The sequence below is a fragment of the Corvus moneduloides genome, chromosome 10, assembly GCF_009650955.1.
Source record: "Corvus moneduloides isolate bCorMon1 chromosome 10, bCorMon1.pri, whole genome shotgun sequence".
In the NCBI taxonomy this organism is placed as follows: domain Eukaryota; kingdom Metazoa; phylum Chordata; class Aves; order Passeriformes; family Corvidae; genus Corvus; species Corvus moneduloides.
Window position 1 is genome coordinate 19,079,515 of NC_045485.1, and position 22,248 is coordinate 19,101,762.

The following is a 22,248-nucleotide window of genomic DNA, read 5'->3' on the forward strand; positions in this document are numbered from 1 at the left end:
GGGCTGTTCTGAGATGCACTAAAATGGCTGGAGCCTGTTTACTCTGTAGGGAGAAGCGATGTTATCAATGCTGCAATTTTTAAGTTGCAATAATTGCAAAAATAAGCCAATAGGCAGTTCAGAAACTCTTCCTTGTGGACCTTGGAGTGCTCAGCACAATCCCCTCCTGCTAATTTCTTTGGCACTGTGTTCTTAACTTCCATTCAGTGAGTCATACAGCACAAGGCCTCTGTGAGCAGTGAAATCGATCTGTCATTGAGTCTATTCAGTCACTTGGCCTGTTTTAAAAGAAAAGGCAGCTGTAGCAATGAGATTCATCTACTACCACCCTGGGGGGTGTGGCACCCCTCCCCTGGGCTACACGTGCTCCCTTGGGAGCTCAGCACTACCAACAATTGCCCTTTTGGTAACAGAGATGTCTAATGTGTACAATACAGGCTCCAAGGTGCATCCATGGCTCTGCTGGGAGGTGGGTGAGACAGTGGCTCTGCCAGGGGCAGATGAGGATTGTTTCACATGTGCCTGCTTTTGGGGCAGGGAGGTGTTGCAAAAAAACTTTAAGATTAGCTCTGTCAGGGTTGACACAGGAAGAAGCAACTTAAATTAAACTTTTCCATTCCTGACCTGGATTCTTCATTCCAGGTACACCAGCTTTTGCCACAGAGCTCCAAGCATGAGGAAATGACAGTCTTCCAAGAGGTGATGTGGAAACATGGGAGAGTCTCACACCTCTTACAACTTCTGCTTACCTGAGGACTTCCCTTGATTTTTTAATTTTTTTTTTCAATTTAATGTCAGGTTCTTCACCCAGTCTAGCAGTGCTGCCCCAGTAATTGCTAGCAATGCCTGCAGGACTCTTTAATGCATGAGGAGGCTTATTTAGCTCAGCCTGCCTGCCTGCCTGAGGAGCTTGGCTCTGTTCCCTGTAGGATCTCTCTGGCTCCTTTTCGTACGGCAGGGGAGTCTAGCGCTGAGGGCTGATCTAGTCTCATGCCCTGTGCAGGCCCATGGTGTGGTGCTTCCTCTGCATTTGTTCCTTTTAATCCCAGATGGTGCAAGGCGGTTCTTGCCCTTCCTGTTGGTGGGTGTTCCCAAAGCTCCATCCACCCCAGCTTTGCTCTCAGCCACAACTCCAGGAACCTGCTGATGGAGATGGTTCCTTGGTGCCTGTTGGGTGCTGGCAAGGTGTGCAGAGGGGAAACCAGACAGCCTGAGACTGCTGTGGAACACAGGCAAGTCCTAGGGGTTGGGGCCACAGCGCTGATGACTGTAGCTAAGAGTATGCTGGGGTCTGGAGAGATAGAGGATGGGAAGAAACCACACAGCCAAGGGGTGCACAGTTGAAGAGGCCATGGTACGTGGAACAGAGGATGCTCATGAAGAGCAGAGGAGAGAGTCTGCTTGGTGAGGAAAAGGTCTGAGTACTGGGGATAGTTGTTGGATGGTGACAAGGGCTCTGGAGGGAAGCCACAGCTGGAGAGGAGCTGGGGTGGGTGGCTGTCCCTGTGTATGGCAGCCGTCGGAGACAGAGTATGGGGAGTTCAAAGGGGTCTGTACATGGGAGGATAGGGTAGAGACGGATATGCCTCATGTTTTGTAAGCTGTACTCGAGGGGCATGTAGCCATTTAAAGAGCATGGGGAAGGCTGGGAGGTGTGTGATAAAGGACCAGGGCTGCAGAGACGGAACGGAAGGCCTGGGGTGTCGGCAGAAGCAGCTTCAGTGGGTGTAAGGGGGGTGTGAAAGCTGAATGGGGGTGGGAAGCCTGTGAGAGGTATATTCCCAGCTGGCACTGGGAATGTGGGTGCACGGGGAGTACCAGGCCTGGATAGGAGGACGTGGATGTAAAGTATAAATCCCAAAGTACCCACGGGCAATGGGGCTGGAGGTGTGCAGTCCCAGAAGTCACGCACGCACATGGGGCACAGCAGCAGTAGGGGTGGATGGGTGTGTAGGGGGATCACTTCCAAAGGAGGGGGTCAGCTCCAATGAAGGGGGGGGGGGTCTCCTATCGTTGCGGGATCTGCCTTGGGGGCAGGGTGCGGGCCAGCATCGTGGCGGGATCTGGGCCCACGCTCCTGGTCCACGGCGGGTGGCGGGTGGCGGGTGCGGGATCGGTCCCGCTCCGCGCCGCGGCCCCGCGAGGCGCCGGTTCCGGTTCCGGCGGGGCCGGGACGGCGGGCGGGGCGGGGCCGGCCGAGGCCGAGCCTGCGCCGTGCAGCCGGGCGGCGCTGGGACCCGGAGAACAAGGGGCGCGGGGGGACCGGGCGTGCGGAGGCCGCAGCCGGGCCGGGGCGCGGGCGGGGGCCGGGCCGGGTCTGGGGGTCCGGGCCGGGGCGGAGGAGGAGGCGGAGGCCTGGCGGCCGGGCAGGGGCGCCATGGCGGCGGCCGAGACGAAGATCATTTACCACCTGGACGAGCAGGAGACGCCGTACCTGGTGAAGCTGCCGATCCCGGCCGAGCGCGTCACCCTCGGCGACTTCAAGGGCCTCCTCAACCGCCCCAACTACAAGTTCTACTTCAAGTCCATGGACGACGACTTTGGGTGAGCGCGGGCCCGGGCCCGGTCCCCCGGGGCCACGCGTGGAGCCCGAGCCCCGTGGGCCTACCCGGGGAGCAGTGGGGGGCGGCTGGGGAGCACCCGCCCCGCACGGGGCTGGGGCCGGGGCCGGCTGCCCCCTCGGCCCGCGGAGCGCCCCCGGGACGGCGGGCCCGGGACCCCCGGGGTGGGGAGGTGCCCCACTCGTACCCGGCCCGCGGAGGGGGACCCGCATCCATCCTCCATCCCCATAGCCTTGCGTTGGAGAGGATGGGAATGCTGACCCGTTTGGGTTCTGTGTGGGGGAACACACCCTCCACGCACCCCCAGGACCTTACCTGGGGGAGGCTGGTGGTGATACCCCCCCGTGCACATTCTCAGGGGTTCGTTGTCCCTGGGTGCTGCCTCCGGGAACAGCCCCATATCCTCAGATCCCTCATCAGCTCTGGGGAAGCTGCCCCATGCTACCTCTTCGGTGAGGGAGCCTGCTTCTTTAGGTGCCAGAGGCACCTTGGTGGAGACCATCACCCCCTGGAGGAGACCATCATCCCCATCTGAGGGTCACCCCCTCCCCGTGCTCAGGATGTTTGGCCAACACGTCGCCTGAGGTGGTATCTCCCATGCAGCCCACATTGGGGTGTCTAGGGTGGCATTCCCAGGTTGTATCCTACTCAGGACTGTCATTCTCCACCAGAAGGGCCTGGGCATCTCCCACTGTACCTGCCTGGTGAGAGTGCCCCTTGCTCCCTCTGCCAAAACGGTGTGGAGGTAGTGCCACCTCCATCAGCCCTTTCCAAGAAATGGATTTGGGGACGGTTTTGTTCTCCTACCATCCATTTTGGGAAGGGTCATCCATTTTGGCAGCTTTGTCCTCCGCATCTCATTTTTGGGAAGAATGGGTAGAGAGGACCGGGTTTCTCCTCCCCTGCCTTCATGGAGAAGGAGTGAGAGCTCTCCGTGTGCTGCCCGTCTCTGAGCAAGGGGTGTGTGCAAGACCCACCGTACCCACGTACATGTCCCATCCTCAAAGTGAGATGTCCCATGCTCGATCTCTGGGATGGATCTGTATGGAAGAGGGGTGCAGCCCTGCCTGATATCCCATCTCCTGCTGGGCATCTCTCTTGCAACACTGGTGTTTCCATCACTGCTTTTGTGATGACCTTTGGTTCCTCCCATCATGGTTGGTTCTTTGGAGGTGTTTTCTGTTCCTTGTTTGGCTGTTGTACTCACTGATCATCTGGGGAGCCCCTGCTGTCTCCTACCTGCATAAAGTTGGTTACTCTTCTGGGGAGCAAGTACCATGTGAATCCAGCTCCCTGTAAGACCTGTTGTCCTCACTGTTTTGTCCAGATTTCCTACATCTGACTCTCCTTTAGCCTTTTTGAGGATCCCTGTTTCCATCTTGGGACCCTCTTGGTTTCCACAACATGTGACCCTTTACCATTCCTAGGACTTTGGTATTTGAAGGAGTTGCGTGATCCTTCCCTCTCTGAAGATTTAGTGTTTACAGTAGGTCTTGTGTATGGAGCTGGGATTGCAAAGTGTTTTCAGTTTCCCAGTGTCTTCTCACTGCACCAAATACTTCTTTAGGCTGTGATTTTGGCTTGTACCCCATGTTGAACAGGGCTGGGCCTGTTTGGGGCTTGGATGAGATCTGTGTGGCTGTCTCAGCAGGGGGTGCTCTCCCCTCCTCTGCCAAATTATCCCAGTGCCCAGGTTCCCGTTAATTTGGGAGATGCCAGCTTTCAGATGAGGCTTGAAATTTGGAGTGGCTCCTTTGACCACAGTCTGGGACGCTTTGCCTCCCTAAATTCCTCCTGACCCAGTGGAGAGCTTTAGTCCATTTTGTCCTGGCAAATAGAAGTCTCCAGCCCTCGTTTTCCATCAATTTCCTCAGCAATTTCAGTTGTCTGTGGATCATTTCCTGTCCCTCAGCTGTTGAGTAGCGTTGGGTGCTATGAAACAGCTGCCTCTCCCTATCTCAGAGGGGACCTTGTTCATTGGTGGGAGAAGTGAATTCTCCATACATGCTGTTTGTAAACAAATGCTTTGGGATCCTTTGAAATGTTGTTCTTGAAGTGAATTCAAACTTGTCTTGAATGAAACATTGCCATGTGGGTGGGAGAGTGTGTAACTATAAACAAAGTTTAGTAATAAATAGCAGCATCTCACATTGGGAAGAGGGGTCTGGTGGCAGTGAAGTTTTGTGCTGTGCCTTTTCATCCTCCTCTATCTCTTTAAGGTTCTACAAGAGGCGGTAGATGATAGATTAACAAAACTCACCAATAAAGCAGTATAGGGAGTTGGTGTAGGTGATAGCAGGGAGAGGGGAAAATCACTCAGGAAGACACTGCAAGTTCAGTTGTGTCAGAAATGCATGGGATGAGATTTTTGTTGTGACCAGTTCAGCTAATTTGTTTGGGAAGCATAAACCTCTCTGAAAGGGAACATGCAGCTGAGAGAGGGTTGGGGGCTCTGTGTGGGCAGCCCGTTCCTTGGAGGAGTCCTGGGCAGTAAGTTGTGCAGTTGGAGCAGCATGTGCCTGGGGTGTGACAGAGAGAGCAAGCCTCTCATAGGGTCACCATGGATGCTTCATCAGGAAAGCTGTCTGCTCCTTTCCAGAGAGCTGAAGAATGTGCTAGTGGTTGGCTGGAACATGGTGGGAACAGCCAGAGCAGTCCAGCTGCAGCCTTGTCTCTGGGCAGCCCTGAAGCCCCAGGCAGCACACAAAATAGAATCATAGAATTATTTTGGTTTAAAAAGACCTTTAAGATCATCAAGTCCAGCTGAAAAATTTCATGATCCCTGGTAATTGATGTCCATGAGAAAGCAAGCCATTGGCCTGCAGGGAGAATCAGAGACAGAAGGGCAGGAGGCACCTTGGCTGCTTGACTGTAAATGCATGGGCAATTAGTGAAAACTAGAAGGTTAACAATGGTGGCATTCAGAAGCTGTGTGAGGGGGAAGAGCATTTCTCTCTCACGAATATATTCCTCTCAGCCCCTTCTCTCTGGGAATTCCCTCAGGATGCCTTCTGCCTGGCTTGTGCTGCGTTGGTGTCTGTCAGCTGGGCAGTGTCCAGGAGTAGGACCCAGGTTAAAGCCCCTCAATGAGAGATGAAGTGGATGGCCTTAAGGCAGCTGATCACTGAGGAGGAGGCCTGCGGGTCCCATGGTTCTGCTTTGGACCTTCTGCAGGATCCCTGTGGCATAAACCAAACTTTTTCTCTCATCTATTATTAGGAACAAAGGCATCTCACCTTCCAGGGCCAGCTGGAGCAGGATGTCCAATGTTTCCTCTCACCTCTATTGCCTAGCCTGAATCTGTTTCTCCCTCTTCCTCCTTTTTTCCAGGCTGTGGATCTCCAGTCTGGTATTCCCTTCAGCTCACCCCATCCCCAAGGCAGTATTACAGCCTCAGTCTTGGTGTGTGGGATTTTTCATTCTTTTGTTTATCTTGTTAATATTTGTTTGCTCTGAGAATCTGAGTTGTGATGGAGCAGCTTCAGTGTTTACATCTCCTTGGAAATGTGAACTGAGGCTCCTGTGGGTGGCTGTGGAGTTGTCAAGCTGACAGGAGTGTGTGCTCAGCTCCAAATTAAGACCCCAGAGTGGTGTCACTTCTGGGTGGGAAGGAGGAGAAATGAGAATTCATGCACCTGGTCCTGGGGAGAGGAGTTGTGAGCAGCAGGAAGGCTGCAGGGTTTTGTTCCTGATGCATTGGCCTACAGCTGTACGTAACAGGGTGCAGATATCTGTGCCCTTGTTGGCTTTGTGTGTTGCTAATCCCAGAAGTGGAGGCACAGGAAGATCAGCTGATGGATGGAGTGTGGCAGTGCACAGGTGTGGTAGACTCTTCTTGGACCTGAGACACTTGGTGTGGATGTGTCTCACCATGAAGTGTGGAGCTACCCTTGGCCTGCTAACATTGTGCTCATTAGAGAAGGAAGGTTTTTTTCCTGCAGCTTGGATCTTTTCATTCAGTGTTTCACAGGTAAGAGCTGTGTGCTGGTCAGCAGGAGAGCACCTTAGATCAGTGCAGTGCTGTGACCACTTGTGAGATCCATGTTCTCCATCAGACCACTCCCGGGTTTTTCAAAGGATTTTGAGCAGACTTCTTAATTTCTGTTTTTTTGTTCCTAATCCATAAAATGGATTTTCCAGCTGTGCCTTGTCTTGTCCACTTTACACTGGGAACTTCTTGGGCAAACATTTGTGTGGATCTTAGCATGACAGAGCTCTCAGTTCCTTAGAGGTGCTGCAAGAATAGGACTGTAAATTCTTCTGGCCACCTGTGCAGTTGGGAAGGGCACAAGCATGCTGATGGTCTGTAGTTTGTAGTTTGCTGGGACATGAGCTTCAGTCATGTGTAAAGTGTTGTCTCCTACCCAAGTCCCTCATGAGAAATGTACCTGGGCAGCGTGGCCTTCTTACCAGCCAGGTATTGTGTATGTTTGCCTCAGCTGAACTACGGATTTGTCTTTTCATCTGGTACAACTTCTATGAATGTTCTTGTATCAGCTGAATTGTGGTTTCTTTTGATTCATTTTTTGTTTCTAATTGATACTGATCATTTTCTATCGATCAAAATGTGTTCCCACAGGGGCATGCTAAAGTTTAAGCTAAACTTTTCGAAGTAGTTTAATGAGTGCAGTTTGTATGTCCAGGTAAACCCTTAGCACCTGGCCTGAAGTTCTGCCTTGTCTTTCCATAAAGTGTGCCTGAAAGTTTGAATTTCTTTTGCCTGTAAAGAAATCACTTTGGTGATCATTTCACTTACCTTCACTCGGCCACCTCCCCTCTTCTACACTGGAGAGCAGAAAGGCCCCATTCTCCTGCAAGGGGACCACTCCTCCCCATCCTACTGATTCTGCTGGGAGGACACCAGTGGTCTGAGGTACAGTGGTGGGATGGTACTGTTCCTCCTACCACTGCTGGTTTCTCCCTCTTGCGGGTCTCCATTCCAATTTTAGTTTCAGAGCTGTGGTGAGTGATTCCTTGGTCTCAGCTGTGAAGTGAAAATTGGTATCCAACTAATCACTGGCCCAGTATCTTATCCAGACCTGCTTAATTATCACCTGCTCTCCAAAGCTGGGTACGAGGCAGTGATTAGGACAACGCTCTGGAGGCAGAACAAAGCGGGTGCTGCTGGAATTCCCAGTGTAGGGGTCAGATGCCATTGGTATTTGGCGGCCTCATCTCTGCACATGTGCACGAGGAAACGCGTTGATGCTCTCTGAAAGGCCGAGTGATTTATTTTTATTGCAGAGTCTTTTTGAAATTGATGCCAGCAGTGACTGTCCTTCTGGCTGGAAATGCTGGGAGCTGGGGAAGGGATCCTAAACTTAATAAGCAGTGTCAGTGTCCAAGCAGTGGTGAGCACTGGCATGGTGCCCCTGCCTTTCCTGCCAGCTCTTTGTAGCATGAGTTGGGGGAGTTGTTTTATTTTGATTTTGGGAAATTTTAAAAATTTATTTTTAATTGGAAACTTTTGCTGTCTGCTGAAGACCTTTGCCTGTCCCATGCCCCTGGTGGAGACTGCTTCCATGTCAGCATAAATTTCTTGCTGGGAGAGGTTGGCAAGAAGTCTGTGAGTGAAAGGGCCTACAAAACTCCCTTGCATGCTCACGTCCTTTGTGGTGGTCTAAGTGACAGCATTGGCCTTACTGGAAGGTGGCCATCACTTTTTTCCAAAAGTTTGTGGTCAGTCCCTGTCTTTTCCATGTGAAGGGCAGCACTTTACACGAGAGGCCACATCTGTTGTGCTCCAGACGATGTGTTTCTGTGCCTGCTGTGAGGTGAGCTGCCCTGGTTAGCAAGGGCCCACCAGCAGTTATTTCAGACATTTTGCATGTAGGTTACTGCAGCCTGTGCCTCTGTCTCCTGAGCTGCTGAGGATTTGGCAGAGAGCTGCTAACCACCGTCTGCATTTGTGGTGGGGAGTTCCTGTAATGCTGCCCGTGCTAGGGGTGGCCCATGGACACTGGAGCTGATTCTGGCTGGAGCTGCAGCTGGAGGCTGTTTCCAAGTGTTGTGGTGGTGGGGGCTACAGCAGTGCCAGGGCTGAGGTGAAGATGGAGATGGTTAGTTAACAGTGTTCCCTGCTTCCCTGGATTGTATTGTCTGCGCCTGGCCGTGTGTGTCCTGCTGTTCAGACCCAGCTATTACTGACTCTGTAGGTGTCCAGCTTTCTCAGTTGTGGTTGGAGCTGTGCTCTGAAGGCCACATTGGATGGCAGTCACAGCCTGGTTTCTTTGCCCAGGGGTGGCGTTCGGAAAGCCAAGTTAGCCAAATCAGGCTGCAGACCAATTTCCCTAAGGCCTTGTCTGTACTATGCAAACAATGAAGCTTTACAACAGCTATTGAACTAGTTTGCAGCCAGAGCTGGTCAGAATTTTTTTTTGACTGAATGTATTTTCTCCCAAAATGTGGCGTTATGTTGAAGCCAGCATTTTTCTTGGAGAGGCATTGTTTTCAGTTATGTGTTTGATGGGAATGTTTCTTAATTTTAAGCCTCTTTTGTGATTTCTGAAAAAAGAAAAAAGGTCAAGAAACCTTTACTCAGCCATGAGAATGCAGCTGTTTTAGTGCAGTTCAGTGTTTTGAAATCATGTGGAGGGCTCTGGTCCTCCAAATTCCAGCACAGAACAAAAACCTACCTCGACGTCTCAGAAATTGCTGCAAAGTAAATCCGTGTGCCCTGACTGTGGTACAGCTGTGTTCCAGCATGGCTCAGTCTTGGAGGTCAAGGCAAAATGCCATAAAAAGTGTGTCATAAACCACCATAATTTGGGTCACGACCTGAGTGTTTTTTGTTGTTATGGGATGATAGTGGTGGCCCCACTGCTCAGTTTTCTGGTTCTTGCTGAAATACATCTTTTTTCTAAAGTGAACTCTAGAATTTCATCTAGATTTTGGCTGTTCCCAAATCCCAGACATTGGCTCACCCGCAGGGTGGGTACTGGGTCTTCCAGGTGGTAGTGTGAGCAGTGATGCTCCTTCCTATGTGGCTGCAGTGAGAGCAGGATGTTGCTGGGGAGGCAGCGTTTCATAATGGACTCTGAGAAGGAAGGTGCTGGTGTGCAGGAGTGGAGGTAGATGGTCCATGAGCCCAAGGTTGATGTGCTTGGAGGACTGAGCTTTCAGTAAGTCCCTCTTCTCCATCATGCTCCTGGCCTCTTTCTCCTGTGATTTTCCCTCCTGGTCTCCCTGCAGGCCTGAACTCTCGAAGGTGGAGGCAGCTACTCATCACAATGCATGTGGGGATGCCCAGGAAAGAAGGGTCTGTGAATATAAGCAAAGAAAATCTGGTTTTCCCTGAGCTTTTCTGCTGCACAGATGGGTTTGGCTTCGATCCTCTGTCAGGGGTGGGCATCAGGCCCTTCATCTAGACTTGAGAGCTGTATGTGTAGAGGTGTAGGGAGCATAGTTGAAATTCCTGAAGTCCTTTTTGAGCTCAGTGTACTTAAAGGGGTGGGAAGCCTCTTCCATGTCTGCATGGCAGTTGCTGAACTGTTCTGAGCTGAGGGTACCTGCTGTAATGAATTGCTACTCCTCCACCCTTGACTGCATCCAAACAGATAGAACAATGTTGTGGTTTAAGATATTTGATCTGTGTAAAAGCCCATGAAGAGGATCTGGGCTTGCAGAGCACAGCAGAGACTGAGTCCGCCGGAAATTGCCTTCATGTTGCACTGGCTTTGCATCATGCTGCACATCTGATGAGGCAGCAGTCAGGGCTGTGTGTTTTTGGTGTTTCTATTGATTTCCTCCTCTCTCCATCCCTTGTTTGTTATTCAGAGCCTGCCCTTCTGACCTGTGCTGGATGGATGGTTGTTTTCCAGAAGGGAGATGTGGCACCACGTGGCTGTGTTACTGTTTGTCCCACTGGTGCTGGCTTGTTAGGCAGCAGCTGGCAAGTTAAGTAAAACTTAATCCTGCTGGTGGCTGCCGTTGGAAATTTTTGGACCAAAGCCTTTTGTAAAGGCTTTTTGGAAGGCGTTTCAATAAGGTACAAATAGGGGAATTAGTCTAATCTCTGTGACTTTGTCTGCTTTGTCCATGTGCTTATCTGTGTAATGCCTTGGTGGCCTTAGGAGAGAGTGTGAGCTTTTGGGCTGTGAATATCACTGTCTCCGAGGTCTGCATTAACTTGCAGAGTTGAAGCATTAGTGTTTTCCTGAGCCCCAAAGCTCTTGGTTTCACTTGTTTCCATTGATGTGTTGTTACTACTGTAGCACTAACATTAAACCCATCCAGGAATGGGCTGGAACTCTGGAAGCTTTGGCAGGCAGAGATGCCTGGTGCTGACCTTCCTGTGCCATGTAATTCTGTATCGCAGTGGAGGGTTGGGACTGTTGTAGTTGTATCAGTTATTTATTAAAGGTGACGTGCCAGAGGTGTTGTTTTTCCAGTCACAGCTCGCTATGGAAGGCAGCAGAAGCAGCATTTGGGTACCCTACTCCACTAAATCCTTTGTGGTGATTATCCCCTCACTGGGGTATCTGTCCTTGTGTCTTGTTGGCTAAAATTTGCTATGATGTTAGAGCTGGAGGAAAAGAGCATGCAGTGTGAGCAGTGACTGAGTTGCTGCAGTGGGAGTCTGTCCTTCTGGTCCTGGCTGTAGACAGAACCTGAAGTGGGAAGGGCTTCCTCACATGACTTGGAGCAAAGCTCTGTTTCTGGGAGAGCTGTCACTGGCTGCCGTGTGGGAAGGTCTTTCCTCTGCTGGTTTTTGACCTGCTCCTAGGCTTTGGAGAGGAATTTATTTGCTATGTGGCCCCTCTGATTGCTGGCAGCTGTCTCTGTGATAGGCTGGGAATTCTAGGTCTGGGTAACAGAGTTTGTGGGCTTTTCCTTGTTTGCTGGTGGCTGCAGGCTGGTTCTGGGGACGCCAAGAGTCTGCCACAGGGGTCTGTGTTTCAGGAGCTTTGGCTCTGCATGGATTATTATAGCAGGGAAGCTGGTGTTAGCACAGTAACCTGCCCTCACCTGGGCTTCAACTCTTTCTCTCAGCATTACTCTGACCCACCTACTCGTGGTCTTTTCGTGTCTCATGATCTGCAAGCAAATAGGTTGTCCCCTCTACACTGCATTGTGCTGTGCTGCTGTTGTTGACAGCCAGAGCAGTGTCAGCAGCGGGTGACAACTTTGGGGTGGCCTGATGCCATCAGGGCAGGGAGAAAGTTCCTGCAGTGCCGATGGCTGTTGCCTGGTTGGCCCCAGGGCGCAGCAGCTTCTCAAACTGAAGCTTTTTCCAGAAGCTGTCATGGATATGCAAACTCCATACTTGTGTTTGCATACAGCTAACCAGCTGTCCCAGTTCATTCAGCCCTGCCTAGCTCAACCAGTATCTTAGTGCCATTCACACAGAGACTTGCCTGTGGCCCCAGCTGGGGCTGGGCCATACTGGAAGTCCATACAGGGCCTCAATGCATGAAGTCTTGCTATTGTACTGTGTTCATTTGAGTTTTCTTACTGGTTTTTGTGGCTCTGAGAGGGGTAGATTTTCATCGTTCTGGGTGTGGAGCTGACTCCCTTATGGCAAACCTACCTTAGACCTAGAGCTGGTAAATGCACCTTTAGGTCCTGAAGGGGGTCCTGTGAGGTCGATTTTTCTTCTAGATTAAAAATGTGTTGTTTCAGCTGGGGCCAAAAGTTTAAACTTGGGAAAACTCTTTAAGACTATTCCTTGTCTAGGCATCCTGAAAGTGTCAGGGGACTTTGAGGATGTCAGCATCTGCATCAGTTTAGGGTGAGCTCCGGGTTTCCTTGGGGCAGTTCCTAATTAACACAGAGGTGTGTAACATCTCTGCTAGTGTGCATGGTGTTGGAGCTGGATGTGACTCAGCTGTCCCATGTAGAAGGGTTTGTAGTCAGGCCTGGGAGTTCACAGTGTCAAAGAAAAGCAGCTGTTGGATCTGATGCTATAGTGATCCAAGACACTGTCCTCTTCTAAGCTGAGGGGAAACTTACCCTTTTGTTGAAAAGGAAGATGATTCCTGGTGTAGAGGTGAGTCCTGGTAAGACCTCATGGGAACTATGAAGATTTTTAATTTACATTGATTTATTGGGTCCTCCTGTATGGCTTTCATCTGCTTTCTGGACCTCTAGTCGAGTAAGTTGTGTGCCAGCCCATGCTTGGTTTGGTTAGGACTGGAGCACCTTTCTTGTCTCTTTCTTCCAGCAGTTGAACAGTATTTGCTGACTGCAGGGCAAGCCTGGCTGGCCTGGTAAAGGATGCTTGATAGGTTACTTGTTGTATTCAAGGGTTTGGCCCTATGTCTTGAATGGAGTTTGGTGAATAAGACTGGTGTTAATGAAATTGATGAAGTATATAAAAGGCTACTAAAATGTGCTCTATTTGCTGGTTTTTTATACAGGGAATTTTTTGTACCATCCCCTGCATGACACCATCAAAAGCAGATGAGGAAGAAAAAGAATGTGTGTCCCTGGCCTAGCAATGGTCAGAAATGCTTCTTATGAGTGTTCAGACCACTCATGTTTTCTTCTGCCTCCTGCATTTTAGGACCAGAGGGATGTAGTATCACTGTTTACCCATTTTTCAGAGTGCTGCAATAGCTTGGAATCAGGGACAGAGTTCTGTCTTTGCCACCATGCAGCTGTTGTAACACTGAAAGACTCTTCTTTGCGTGAGTCCTTTTCATTGTCTTTGGCAAATGTTTTGTGGTGAAACTTAGTTGTGAGCTTTATTAACTGCCTATTGGTTTTATGGGGGTTCTCTGTATGTCTTGCAGACCCAGTTAGCAAAGCTGTTGCTGATGGCAGCCCAGCTGGATGTGCAGAGTAGGTGCAGCTATCTACAGCCTGTCATGCTTCAAGACCCCTTCCCATCGGGTAGGAGGTTAAGCCAGTTTCCTGGGGAGACTCTTGCAAAATTGTTTGTGCAAGGAGAGAGCAATGTGAACTGGTCAGTGTCTTGAGGACAAGACGCATGTGGAGGCTGCTTTGTCATCTCCTTGTGGAGATCTGTCATTAAATTAAATTAATTATTGACACAATGGGAGGAAATGAACCTTGCTTCTCTTCCCCACAGACATCTGCCTTGGTCTGTGTGGTTGCAGACCTGCACTGGAGGTATCTGGCTGGCAGAAAGGTCCTAGAGCATAGGGCTGGTGCTGGGCAGGGCTGCTGTGCTGGCAGCCCGTGACGAGGGGGTGCTGGTGAGCAGACCGCTCTGTGCTTCCCCAGGTGTGGAAGTCCAGGCTTTCAGACTTTGTTTCCCACCCTCCCCCTCTTCCCAATTTCCCCCTCTTCTCCTCTCCTTGCTCTCCCGCTGAGTTGATGCTTTTCCAGGAATGAGCTGTACTGCTGGCCCAGCACATTCCACAGCAGCAGCGCTTTCTTGGCAGGAGCCTCGCTTGCTGTTAGAAAAAGCAGGACTGACTTGGTGTCCCTCAGCTGAGGGCCAGAAAAGGAAGGCCTGGTCCTGCATTCCTCATGGTGCATGCAGAGCCTTCACAGGCGTCATGGCCTTCTCCCTTGGTTGTGGTGTATGTGCAAACATCACACTGTCCCCCCAGCAGCCCTTGGGGCTCTTTACAGCTCCTCACAGTTGTTTTAACCAGTGTGAGGTCCCTGGACATTGCAGAGGAGGCTGTTGCTCTTCTAGCCAGCCTGGAAGGGGGGGAGTGACTTCTCACTCATGGGGACTTGCAAGGAGCTCCCTGTGGGGCCCAAACACCTCATTCACAAGCTTCTTGATAAGCTGGTGTTGTGTCCTTTGCATTTTTTTACCAGCAGTAGCCAGAAAAACCCTCCTCCTCTGCACTTTTTTCACCTCTCTCCTTTTCTCTCGGTTGGCAGGAGCTGCTGTTTTGCAGCTCTGCCTTGTGGGCTCTTCCTGTTGTCTGTGTCCAGATGGAGCGAAGTGTCACAGCAGACCAAGCCTCCTTCCTCCGGTGTGCTTGCTGTCTCACAACATTAGTGTGAACCACAGCAACCACATCAGGATTTTACCCTGTCTCATACACGTCTCTGGCTGAGGCCTCTTTGGGCCTGTTTCCTCTCCCATCCTGAATACAAGCCCAGCTTTTGGCCACTGTTATTGTACCTGTGGAATTGTTTCCATTCCCTGAAGGTCATTTCTGCAGATGTTTAACCTCAAATCTTTTTTTTCTCACAGTGAGTCCCTGCACTTGTCTTGTATCTTTGTGTTGGGCTGTGGAAGCTTTTAGTTATTGAAGAGCTGAAATTGAGCTAGCAGGGTGAAGAGCCTGACTGGGCTTCTGCTGGAAGTTCCCGTTTGTCCTGATTTCCAATTCAAAGAGACTGAAAGTGTCACTGAACCTTCGGGGGCCTGCAGAATGCTTCCTTTGATGATGTCTGTAAATGTCCTTCCGGAGTTTGGAAGCATCTCTTGGGCAGGGCAGGATTAATTAGCGTAGAGGTGCCTCCTGCAGTCTCCGTGCAGCTTCCTGCTGCCGGTCGGTCGGTGGAGGACAGGCCTGTTGGGCTTGTTTGCAGAGCAGGGCTGCAGCCAGATGGTCACTCTGGGATCAAGGCGGGAGGGGCCGCCAGGGCTCTGGGCTCCCCGTGAAATCAGTCTGTAGCTTTGCTTTGATAAGTGCTGCTCCTGGGCAGGCCTCTGAGGCTGGGTGGCTCCTTCCTAAATGCCATTCCTTTTCCAGTCTGTGGGCTAGGCGAACAGGAGGTTTGATCTTTGTCATCTCCCACCGAGTGATGCCTGTAGGACTGAGCACAGGTCCAGCTGGAGCCAAGCATAACCCAAACTTAGGGGCTCTGCTTGTCCTGGTGTTTGTCCAGTGGAGTGATTGCAGATTTGTTGATGAGGGGTTCTCAGGGAAAACAATTGGCATCTTGGATGTCTGTTCAGCCCTTACCTGACTGACCATGGGGAGCAAGCACAGCAAGCTGGGGGTGGTGCATGGGGAGGCTGTGGGGCAGCAGAAGTGAGCATGGTTGAGGGAGGCTGTGGGCCCATAGCAGGGGGATTGGGACTAAATGGTCTTTAAGGTCATTTTCAACCCAAACCATTCTCTGAAAACGAAAGAGCCTGCTCATGAGGAGTGCAGGTAGTAGCTTGAAATGGAATGACCTTTGAGGAGTCCTTGTGGTGCTCCCTGGACTTTTTAGGAGGGCAGGGGTGGCCTTTCCAGCTCAAATGCAGAGGTGTGTTATTGCTGTGGTAGTAAGACAGCTGCTAACAGCTGATTTGTGCTTCTTGATTCTTAAAAAGCACACCAGGTAAAGACAGTGCTGCAAAGGAGCTCATGTTCACGCGGGGTGCAGGGACAGACAGGAGGACAGCAGCTCCTCTGGGGAGGAAGGTTTGACAGAACTAAACCAGATTTACAGATCTGTGTCTCCCTTTTTACCCCATGCTGCAGCATAGAGGAGCAGTGCAGAATACCCTGTCTGGGGGCTTGGAAGGGAAATCAAATGGGAGAGTGACAGTCTATTTATGCTCAGAGAGCCCTTCTCACCCCAGTGTCATGCAATTTGTACTCCTCCTCTTTGCACAGGAGGTGAAAATACTGTGAGGGAGACCCAAAGAGTGCCTCGGCTTACAGAGACAGACAGCTCAAATCCTCTAATCCTGTTTGATGCATCCTGTTTGCCTGCAAAGCCCAAGGTCTCGCCAATACACGTATGATCTCTGCCATGTGTATTCTTTGGTTGGGCCTGTAGCCCTTGGGTGAATTATATCCCCGTGGGAAGCACATGTATCATGTCTGGGCTTAGTCTAACAGGCACGTATTTCCCATCTGAAATCCCAGCTTTCCTAGAGAATTGCTTTGTCCAGTTTTCTCTTCTGGTGAAATGGCTGCAGAGCTCATCCCTGTGGCTTCAGCATTATCTTGCAGAAGAGATGAGGATTTTGCTCTAGAGCCAGGAGCTGCTCATATTTGGGTAGTAAAACATGAAGGTGCTTCCTTTTGCTATGCAGCATTATTAATCTATACAATCATTTGGAAGCAAGACATCCCTGCCCTAAGGGGACTGTACTACAGGTCTTGAAAATGAGATCACATTTCTAGTGTGTAAATCCCTGAAGCTTGTGCTATTGGATAGAAGTGTCTCCTGATGTTTTTTTGCTTGGTTCGGTTTTTTTTCTTCCTTTGTGAGCTGTAGGAGATGGGGGCTGTTAAGGTTACAGGAATGACCAACCTAATTGTGCACTTCTGGAATGTTGTAACAGAAGATAGTTTATAATTGAATTTCTGGGCTTTGCGCTGTTGGAAAGAATGTTGCTGTTCTGTAAAGGTCTTTCCTCGTAATAATTGAACTAAACAGAGGAGGTCTTACTTTTTTGCATCTGCTCTACTAACTTTGTATCTTTTTAGTGTGAAATTGTCACTGCTCAGTTGTCTTCTCAATCTTTGCACATCCCCTACTTTTCATCCTGGCCATCAAGCTGTCCAACCTGCTTGAGAGGTCCCCATCCCTACCTCCCTTCTTGGTACTGACCCCTCTGATGCCAGATTCAGCTTTTGTGTTTGCCACCACATCTGTGATTTCTTCTCTTTGAGTATTTTCCCCGCTGCAAGCCCTTAGATAGGCAAGTTGGGGGACTGCCAGAGACAAGCAGTAATTGCTGCTGAGCTCCAGCCTCCCTCCAAATCTGGGGTTCAAATCCTGTGGAAGCCTTTGTCTGTGCCTCTTGGATTTCTTCTTTCACTGGGCTTGTATTACTCCATCTGAGTTCTTTGCAGGGACCTTGCTGTGGCTAGTGGTTGCTGCTCAGGAGAGACCAGAGCTGGCTGAAGCTAGAAACTCGCTTGTATCTGCAGCCTCAGCCAGGCTGGAGGCCACCGAGGGGAAACGAGGAGGCTGGAGCACAGCAGCTGCGCTGGTGATGTGTGCGCAGCCGGGGTCTGACACGGCACAGCCGTCTCCGCAGCTTGGGGTTTATGGCCGCCTTTCTCTCCTGTGCACACTCTCTTGTTCCCCACCTTCCCTTCATTCCTAGGACATGACTCTGTGATATAAAATACCCTCTAATTTCCTGAGCTGGGCTGGAACTCCCTGGAGAAGGCAGCGTCTGCCTGCCTGTCCCTCACCCGCCTCTGCATCCAGTGTTCCAGGCTGCCAGTTGCTCCTGCCGGCAAGGCAGCGGGAGGGAAACTGGGAGCGTGGCATCTTCCCAGGCTGTGGGGAGAGGGTCTGCCGGCTCCAGAGGAGGAGCTGGTGGGAGGGTAAGGATGGAGCCAGGGATGGAGCTGGGTTTCCTTTGCTTCCCTCCCTGCTGCCGGGGTTGTCCCTTCCCCTCCCCCAGCTGCATGGGAGCAGATGTGCTGCTTGTGTCAGCCCTGGCAGCCCCCTCCACACACCCCAGCCGGGCTCCTGCTCAGCCAGAGCCTCGTCCCCTCCTCCTCTTCCTCCTCCTCCTTCCCCCGGCTTGGCCCCGTGTCACTGGGGATGGCGGTGGAATCATCCGCCCACTCGGCCTGCCTCCCCTGTAACCCTCCCTCCTTCCTCCCTCCCGCAGGTCTCTTTGTTGGAAAATTCAAGGCAGATGAGTGCTGGGGAGCGCTGGGCCTGCGGGCCAGGCGCTGAGCTGCAGCTTGGCCTCAACATGTCTGCTGGCCCCAGGATGGGAAGGGGGCCGGTGAGTGGCCGGCTGCAGGGAGATTCTCTGGGCAGGGCAGCTACACCGAGGGTCCTGGACTTGCACTCGCCTGGGCAAGGCTCGGATTGCCTCCACATAAAAGGGTTTTTTCCTGGCAACCATTCTTAGCTGTGTTGTGCCCAGCCCCCAGCAGGACATGGGAACGTTCAAAACCTGACAATAAACTCAAAGCAGTCCCTCTGAAATCAGCCTTGGGCAGATGTTTTCCGTGGGCTCTGGTGGCTCCAGCCAAAAGGAAAGGCTTGGTGAGAACCGAGAGGGCCTCAACTCCTCCTGAGTCTGCTCTTTCAGGATTCCCGGGTTCAGACCCCATCAGGTGGGGGCTGTTCCCAGCACATTCACGGGATGGTTTTCCCTGCCAGCACATCCGCGGGGCAGTTTCATCTCATGGCTGCCTCCCCGTGCAAGCGTGGAGCAGAAACGTGGCACTGCTCACAGCTCCCCCAGAGGCTGCTCGCTCAGTGGCTTCTGACGTGTGAACCTGCGGTCGTGTCCGTGCGAGAAGTGTGACTGGAAGAGTGGTGAGAGGTGGGAGGAGGAAGGCTGCAGCTCGGGCTGAGGCTGGACAGGAGTGGAGGAGGAAGGCTGCAGTTCAGGCTGAGGCTGGAAAGGAATGCAGGGCACGAATAGCTGGGATGGTGTGAGGGTTGACAGATGTGAGCAGCGCTGCAGAGATACTCCTGCTCGGCATGTGCCTGACTCCAGCACTATCAGTTTTTGCTCTGTAGAGTCTAAATATATAATCCATTGTGCTCTGGCATCTGGGTGATAAATAGTGATAAATAACGTGTGGCTGGGGAAGGAGGGAGAAAACTGCTCCGGGGTGGAGCTGACCCCTGGGATGTCTGGGGCAGCCACAGGGTAATAAGAGTGAGGAGGGACCAGCTCTCAGGACAGAGGGAGCTTGTTCTTCATCAGGCATTGCAGCTGAGGCTGAATGGGCGGGTCTTGGGGTTGGTTTCCTCTGTCCCCACTGAAAGTGGAATAGTTGACTTGTGCTGAGAGGTTGGTCACCTTGACCAAGCAAATGTATCACCCTGTCCTTTCACCCACAGGCAGGGCTCTGTGTCCCTGATCAGGCAGCATGTAGCACTGAACATTGGCTCTGCCTGAAGTTCTCTCTAGGAATTGGATGCAGTCCAGGCTGCTGGCGACAGTATGAATGGTTGCTAGCGCAGCCAGGGCAGGGTTTGTGTGTGCGCGCACTTGGAAGTGAGAAGACGACAACTTGCCTGCATTGGAAAGGGCTGGTGTGGGCACCAAAGAGGGTGGGTCCCAGGGGGACTGCCTGTGTTTGGCATTCATCTGAGCTGCAGGGGCTTTGGGCAGAGGCTGGCACAGAACATGCTGAAGAAGCGTTAAGCTAGCAGGGTTTTAATCCATCATCACTGCTCCTTTCCTGCTTTTCCTGCTTCCCCATCTGTGCAAGAGGAATTAACACACATCCTGGGAGTGGATTAGACTGCTCAAACCGTGACCTCCTCATCTGTGCCTTCTGGGGATGGGTAGCCTTTGTGCAGTCCCTTTGCTGGCTCTCCAGTTTTGTCAGGGATGGTGAGTGCCAGCTGCCAGCAAAGGGCTGTCGACGTGCTGCCTTTCACCCTGTGGGACAGCCCTTTGCTGAGCGTGTGTGACACCAGCGCAACCAGTGGGGCTGGCAGGGTGGAGCGAGCCTGCTCCTCGGGTTTAGGCTTCCAGTTCATTTGCCTTTTGCTGATGCCTTGTGAGTGTTGGCAAGCCTTGTGTCCTGTTTTTGGGGACGGTTGGGGCAGCTGTTGGCACACCAGGGAGCACAGCCAGGAGCCCAAAGTACCTGTTTCTCCAAACTCCGGTGTGCTGTGACTTGATAGCACTCTGGGCCAATGGGTCACAGCTCCGTGTCCCACCTTTGCATCCTCTTCGATTCTCCGTGAGTTGGGGACTGGCTTGGGGACCCTTCAGAGCTGTTGATAGAATTCCACTTCTGAGTAGTGTTAGATACTTATAATCTACTTACTTTTAATACATAATTTCTCTTGGTTTCACATTCTTTACTTTGTTCTGTTTATGTTGGATTCCCCCCTCCCCCCCACAATTTAATCACTATTTAGTTACTATGTATTTTAAGCTCAGTATGTGTCAAGCTACCTTAGATATAGCTTAGAAGGGGGAACATAGTATCACAAACTAATTTTAATATATCTTTGCATTAAATAAGAGTGCTTAAAATGTTGTCATTAAGTAGAAAAGGAAATTAGCTTGTTAAAGCCTATTTTGGTATTTGATTTATCAAAGATAGTAACTGAATCTTCTGAATTCACAAGTTGTTTTGATTGCAGATTCTCTGTGGAAAAAGTATTTAGGGGTCCAGTGATATTTAAAATAAAAAAAAAATAAACTTACTTTCCAAGGAAAACTGATTTTTTTTTTTTTTTTTTTTTTTTTACTCTTGTGGAAAAAACAAAGTTAGTGTTTCACTGTGAAGGCTGATAATAATGTAGCTGTTCGTGTAATGCAGGGACATGACATTATGGCACAACTGCAAAGCTTGAAGTGATGTTGAAATATTATGTACGTAATTAAAAAGCAACAGTATCATTTGGTAGGCAGCATGTTTAATGTATTTCACTTTCATCTATTAGAAATCTCTGGCATAGTTTGTGATTCTTTCAGATCATTATAAAGAGGCTTAAATTATGTATTTCTTTAGAATTAAGCAAACTGGTGGAAATATGTCTGCTGGAAATACAGTACAGCAGAAACAGTCTGGGAGGTTGCTGGAGTGTGTGGAAGAACTTCCTGATACAGCAGGTGAGGGAGCCAGCTGGGGAAGGCACCCACTGGACCTGTTGTTAGTGAACAGAGAAGAACTGGTGGATGATGTGATGGCTGGAGGCCACCTTGTGCACACCAATCACAACATGACAAGAGTTTTTGATTCTCAGAGAAGTAAGGAGGGGGATCAGCAGAACTGCCACCTCGGACTTGCAGAGGGCAGACTTTGGCCTGATTAGGGACTTGGTTGATAGAGTCACTTGAGAGGCAGTTCTGAAGGGCAAAGCAGCCCAGGAAGGCTGGACATTCTTCAAGAAGGAAAACCAAAAGATGCAGGAGCAGGCTGTCCCTATGTGCTGAAAGACAAGCCAGTGGGGAAGAAGACTGGCCTGGCTGAGCAGGGAGCTTTGGCTCAAATCAGGAGAAAAAAAGAGTATTTTACCTTTGGAAAAAGGGGGAGGCAACTCAGGAGTGCTACAAGGATCTTGTGAGGGCATGCAGGGAGAGCTAGAAGGGCCAAAGCCCAACTAGAACTTACCTGGCTACTCCTGTAAAAGACAATTAAAATGTTTTTACAAATAATATCAGCAACAAAAGGAGGGCTAAGGAGAATGTCCGTCCTTTATTGGCTGTGGGGGGAAATAGTGACAAAGGATGAGGAAATGGCTGGGGTACTTAATGTCTTCTTTGCCTCTGTGTTTAATAGCAAGATCAGCTGTTCTCAGGATGTCCAGCCCCCTGAGCTGGTAGACAGGGACAGGGAGCAGAATGAAGCCCATGTAATCCAAGAGGAAATGATCAGAAACCTGCAATGCCACTTAGACATACAAAAGTCTATGGGGTCAGATGGGATCTACCCAAGGATACTGAGGGAGCTGGTGGAAGTGCTCACTGAGTCACTCTGTCATTTACCAGCAGTCCTGGTCAACCAGGGAAGTCCCAGTTGATTGGAAGTTGGCAAATACGATGCCCATCTACAAGAAGGGTGAGGAAGAGAAACCAGGGAACTACAGGCCTGTCAGCCTGACCTCAGAGCCGGGGAAGGTCATGGGGCAGATTATCTAGAGTGCCATCATGGGACATGTACAGAACAGCCAGGCAATCAGACCCACCTAGCATGGGTTTAGGAAAGGCAGGTCCTGCTTGACCAACCTGATCTCCTGTGACAAGGTGGCACGATTAGTGGATGAAGGAAAGGCTGTGGATGTTATCTACCTGGACTTCAGTAAAGCCTTTGACACTACTTCCCACAGTATTCTCCAGGAGAAACTGGCTGCTCATGGCTTGGACAAGTGCACAGTTCCCTGGGTAGAAAACTGGGGGGGTGGGCCCAGGGAGTTGTGG

General features: G+C 50.8%; 1 protein-coding gene across 3 annotated transcripts in view; it reads left to right on the forward strand.

Moving 5' to 3' along the window:
• The first annotated feature begins 2,322 nt into the window (after window positions 1-2,322).
• DVL3 (dishevelled segment polarity protein 3) overlaps window positions 2,323-22,248 on the forward strand; it is a 33,472-nt gene continuing 13,546 nt past the window's right edge. For 2 of the 3 annotated variants that reach the window (XM_032119763.1, XM_032119764.1), the window contains exon 1: window positions 2,323-2,544. In XM_032119763.1, the coding sequence (XP_031975654.1) occupies window positions 2,378-2,544 (167 nt within the window). In that variant the 5' untranslated portion in view covers window positions 2,323-2,377. Of the gene's footprint in view, window positions 2,545-19,915; window positions 20,060-22,248 lie in introns of those variants that run through there. The other variant, XM_032119765.1, reaches the window with a different exon arrangement.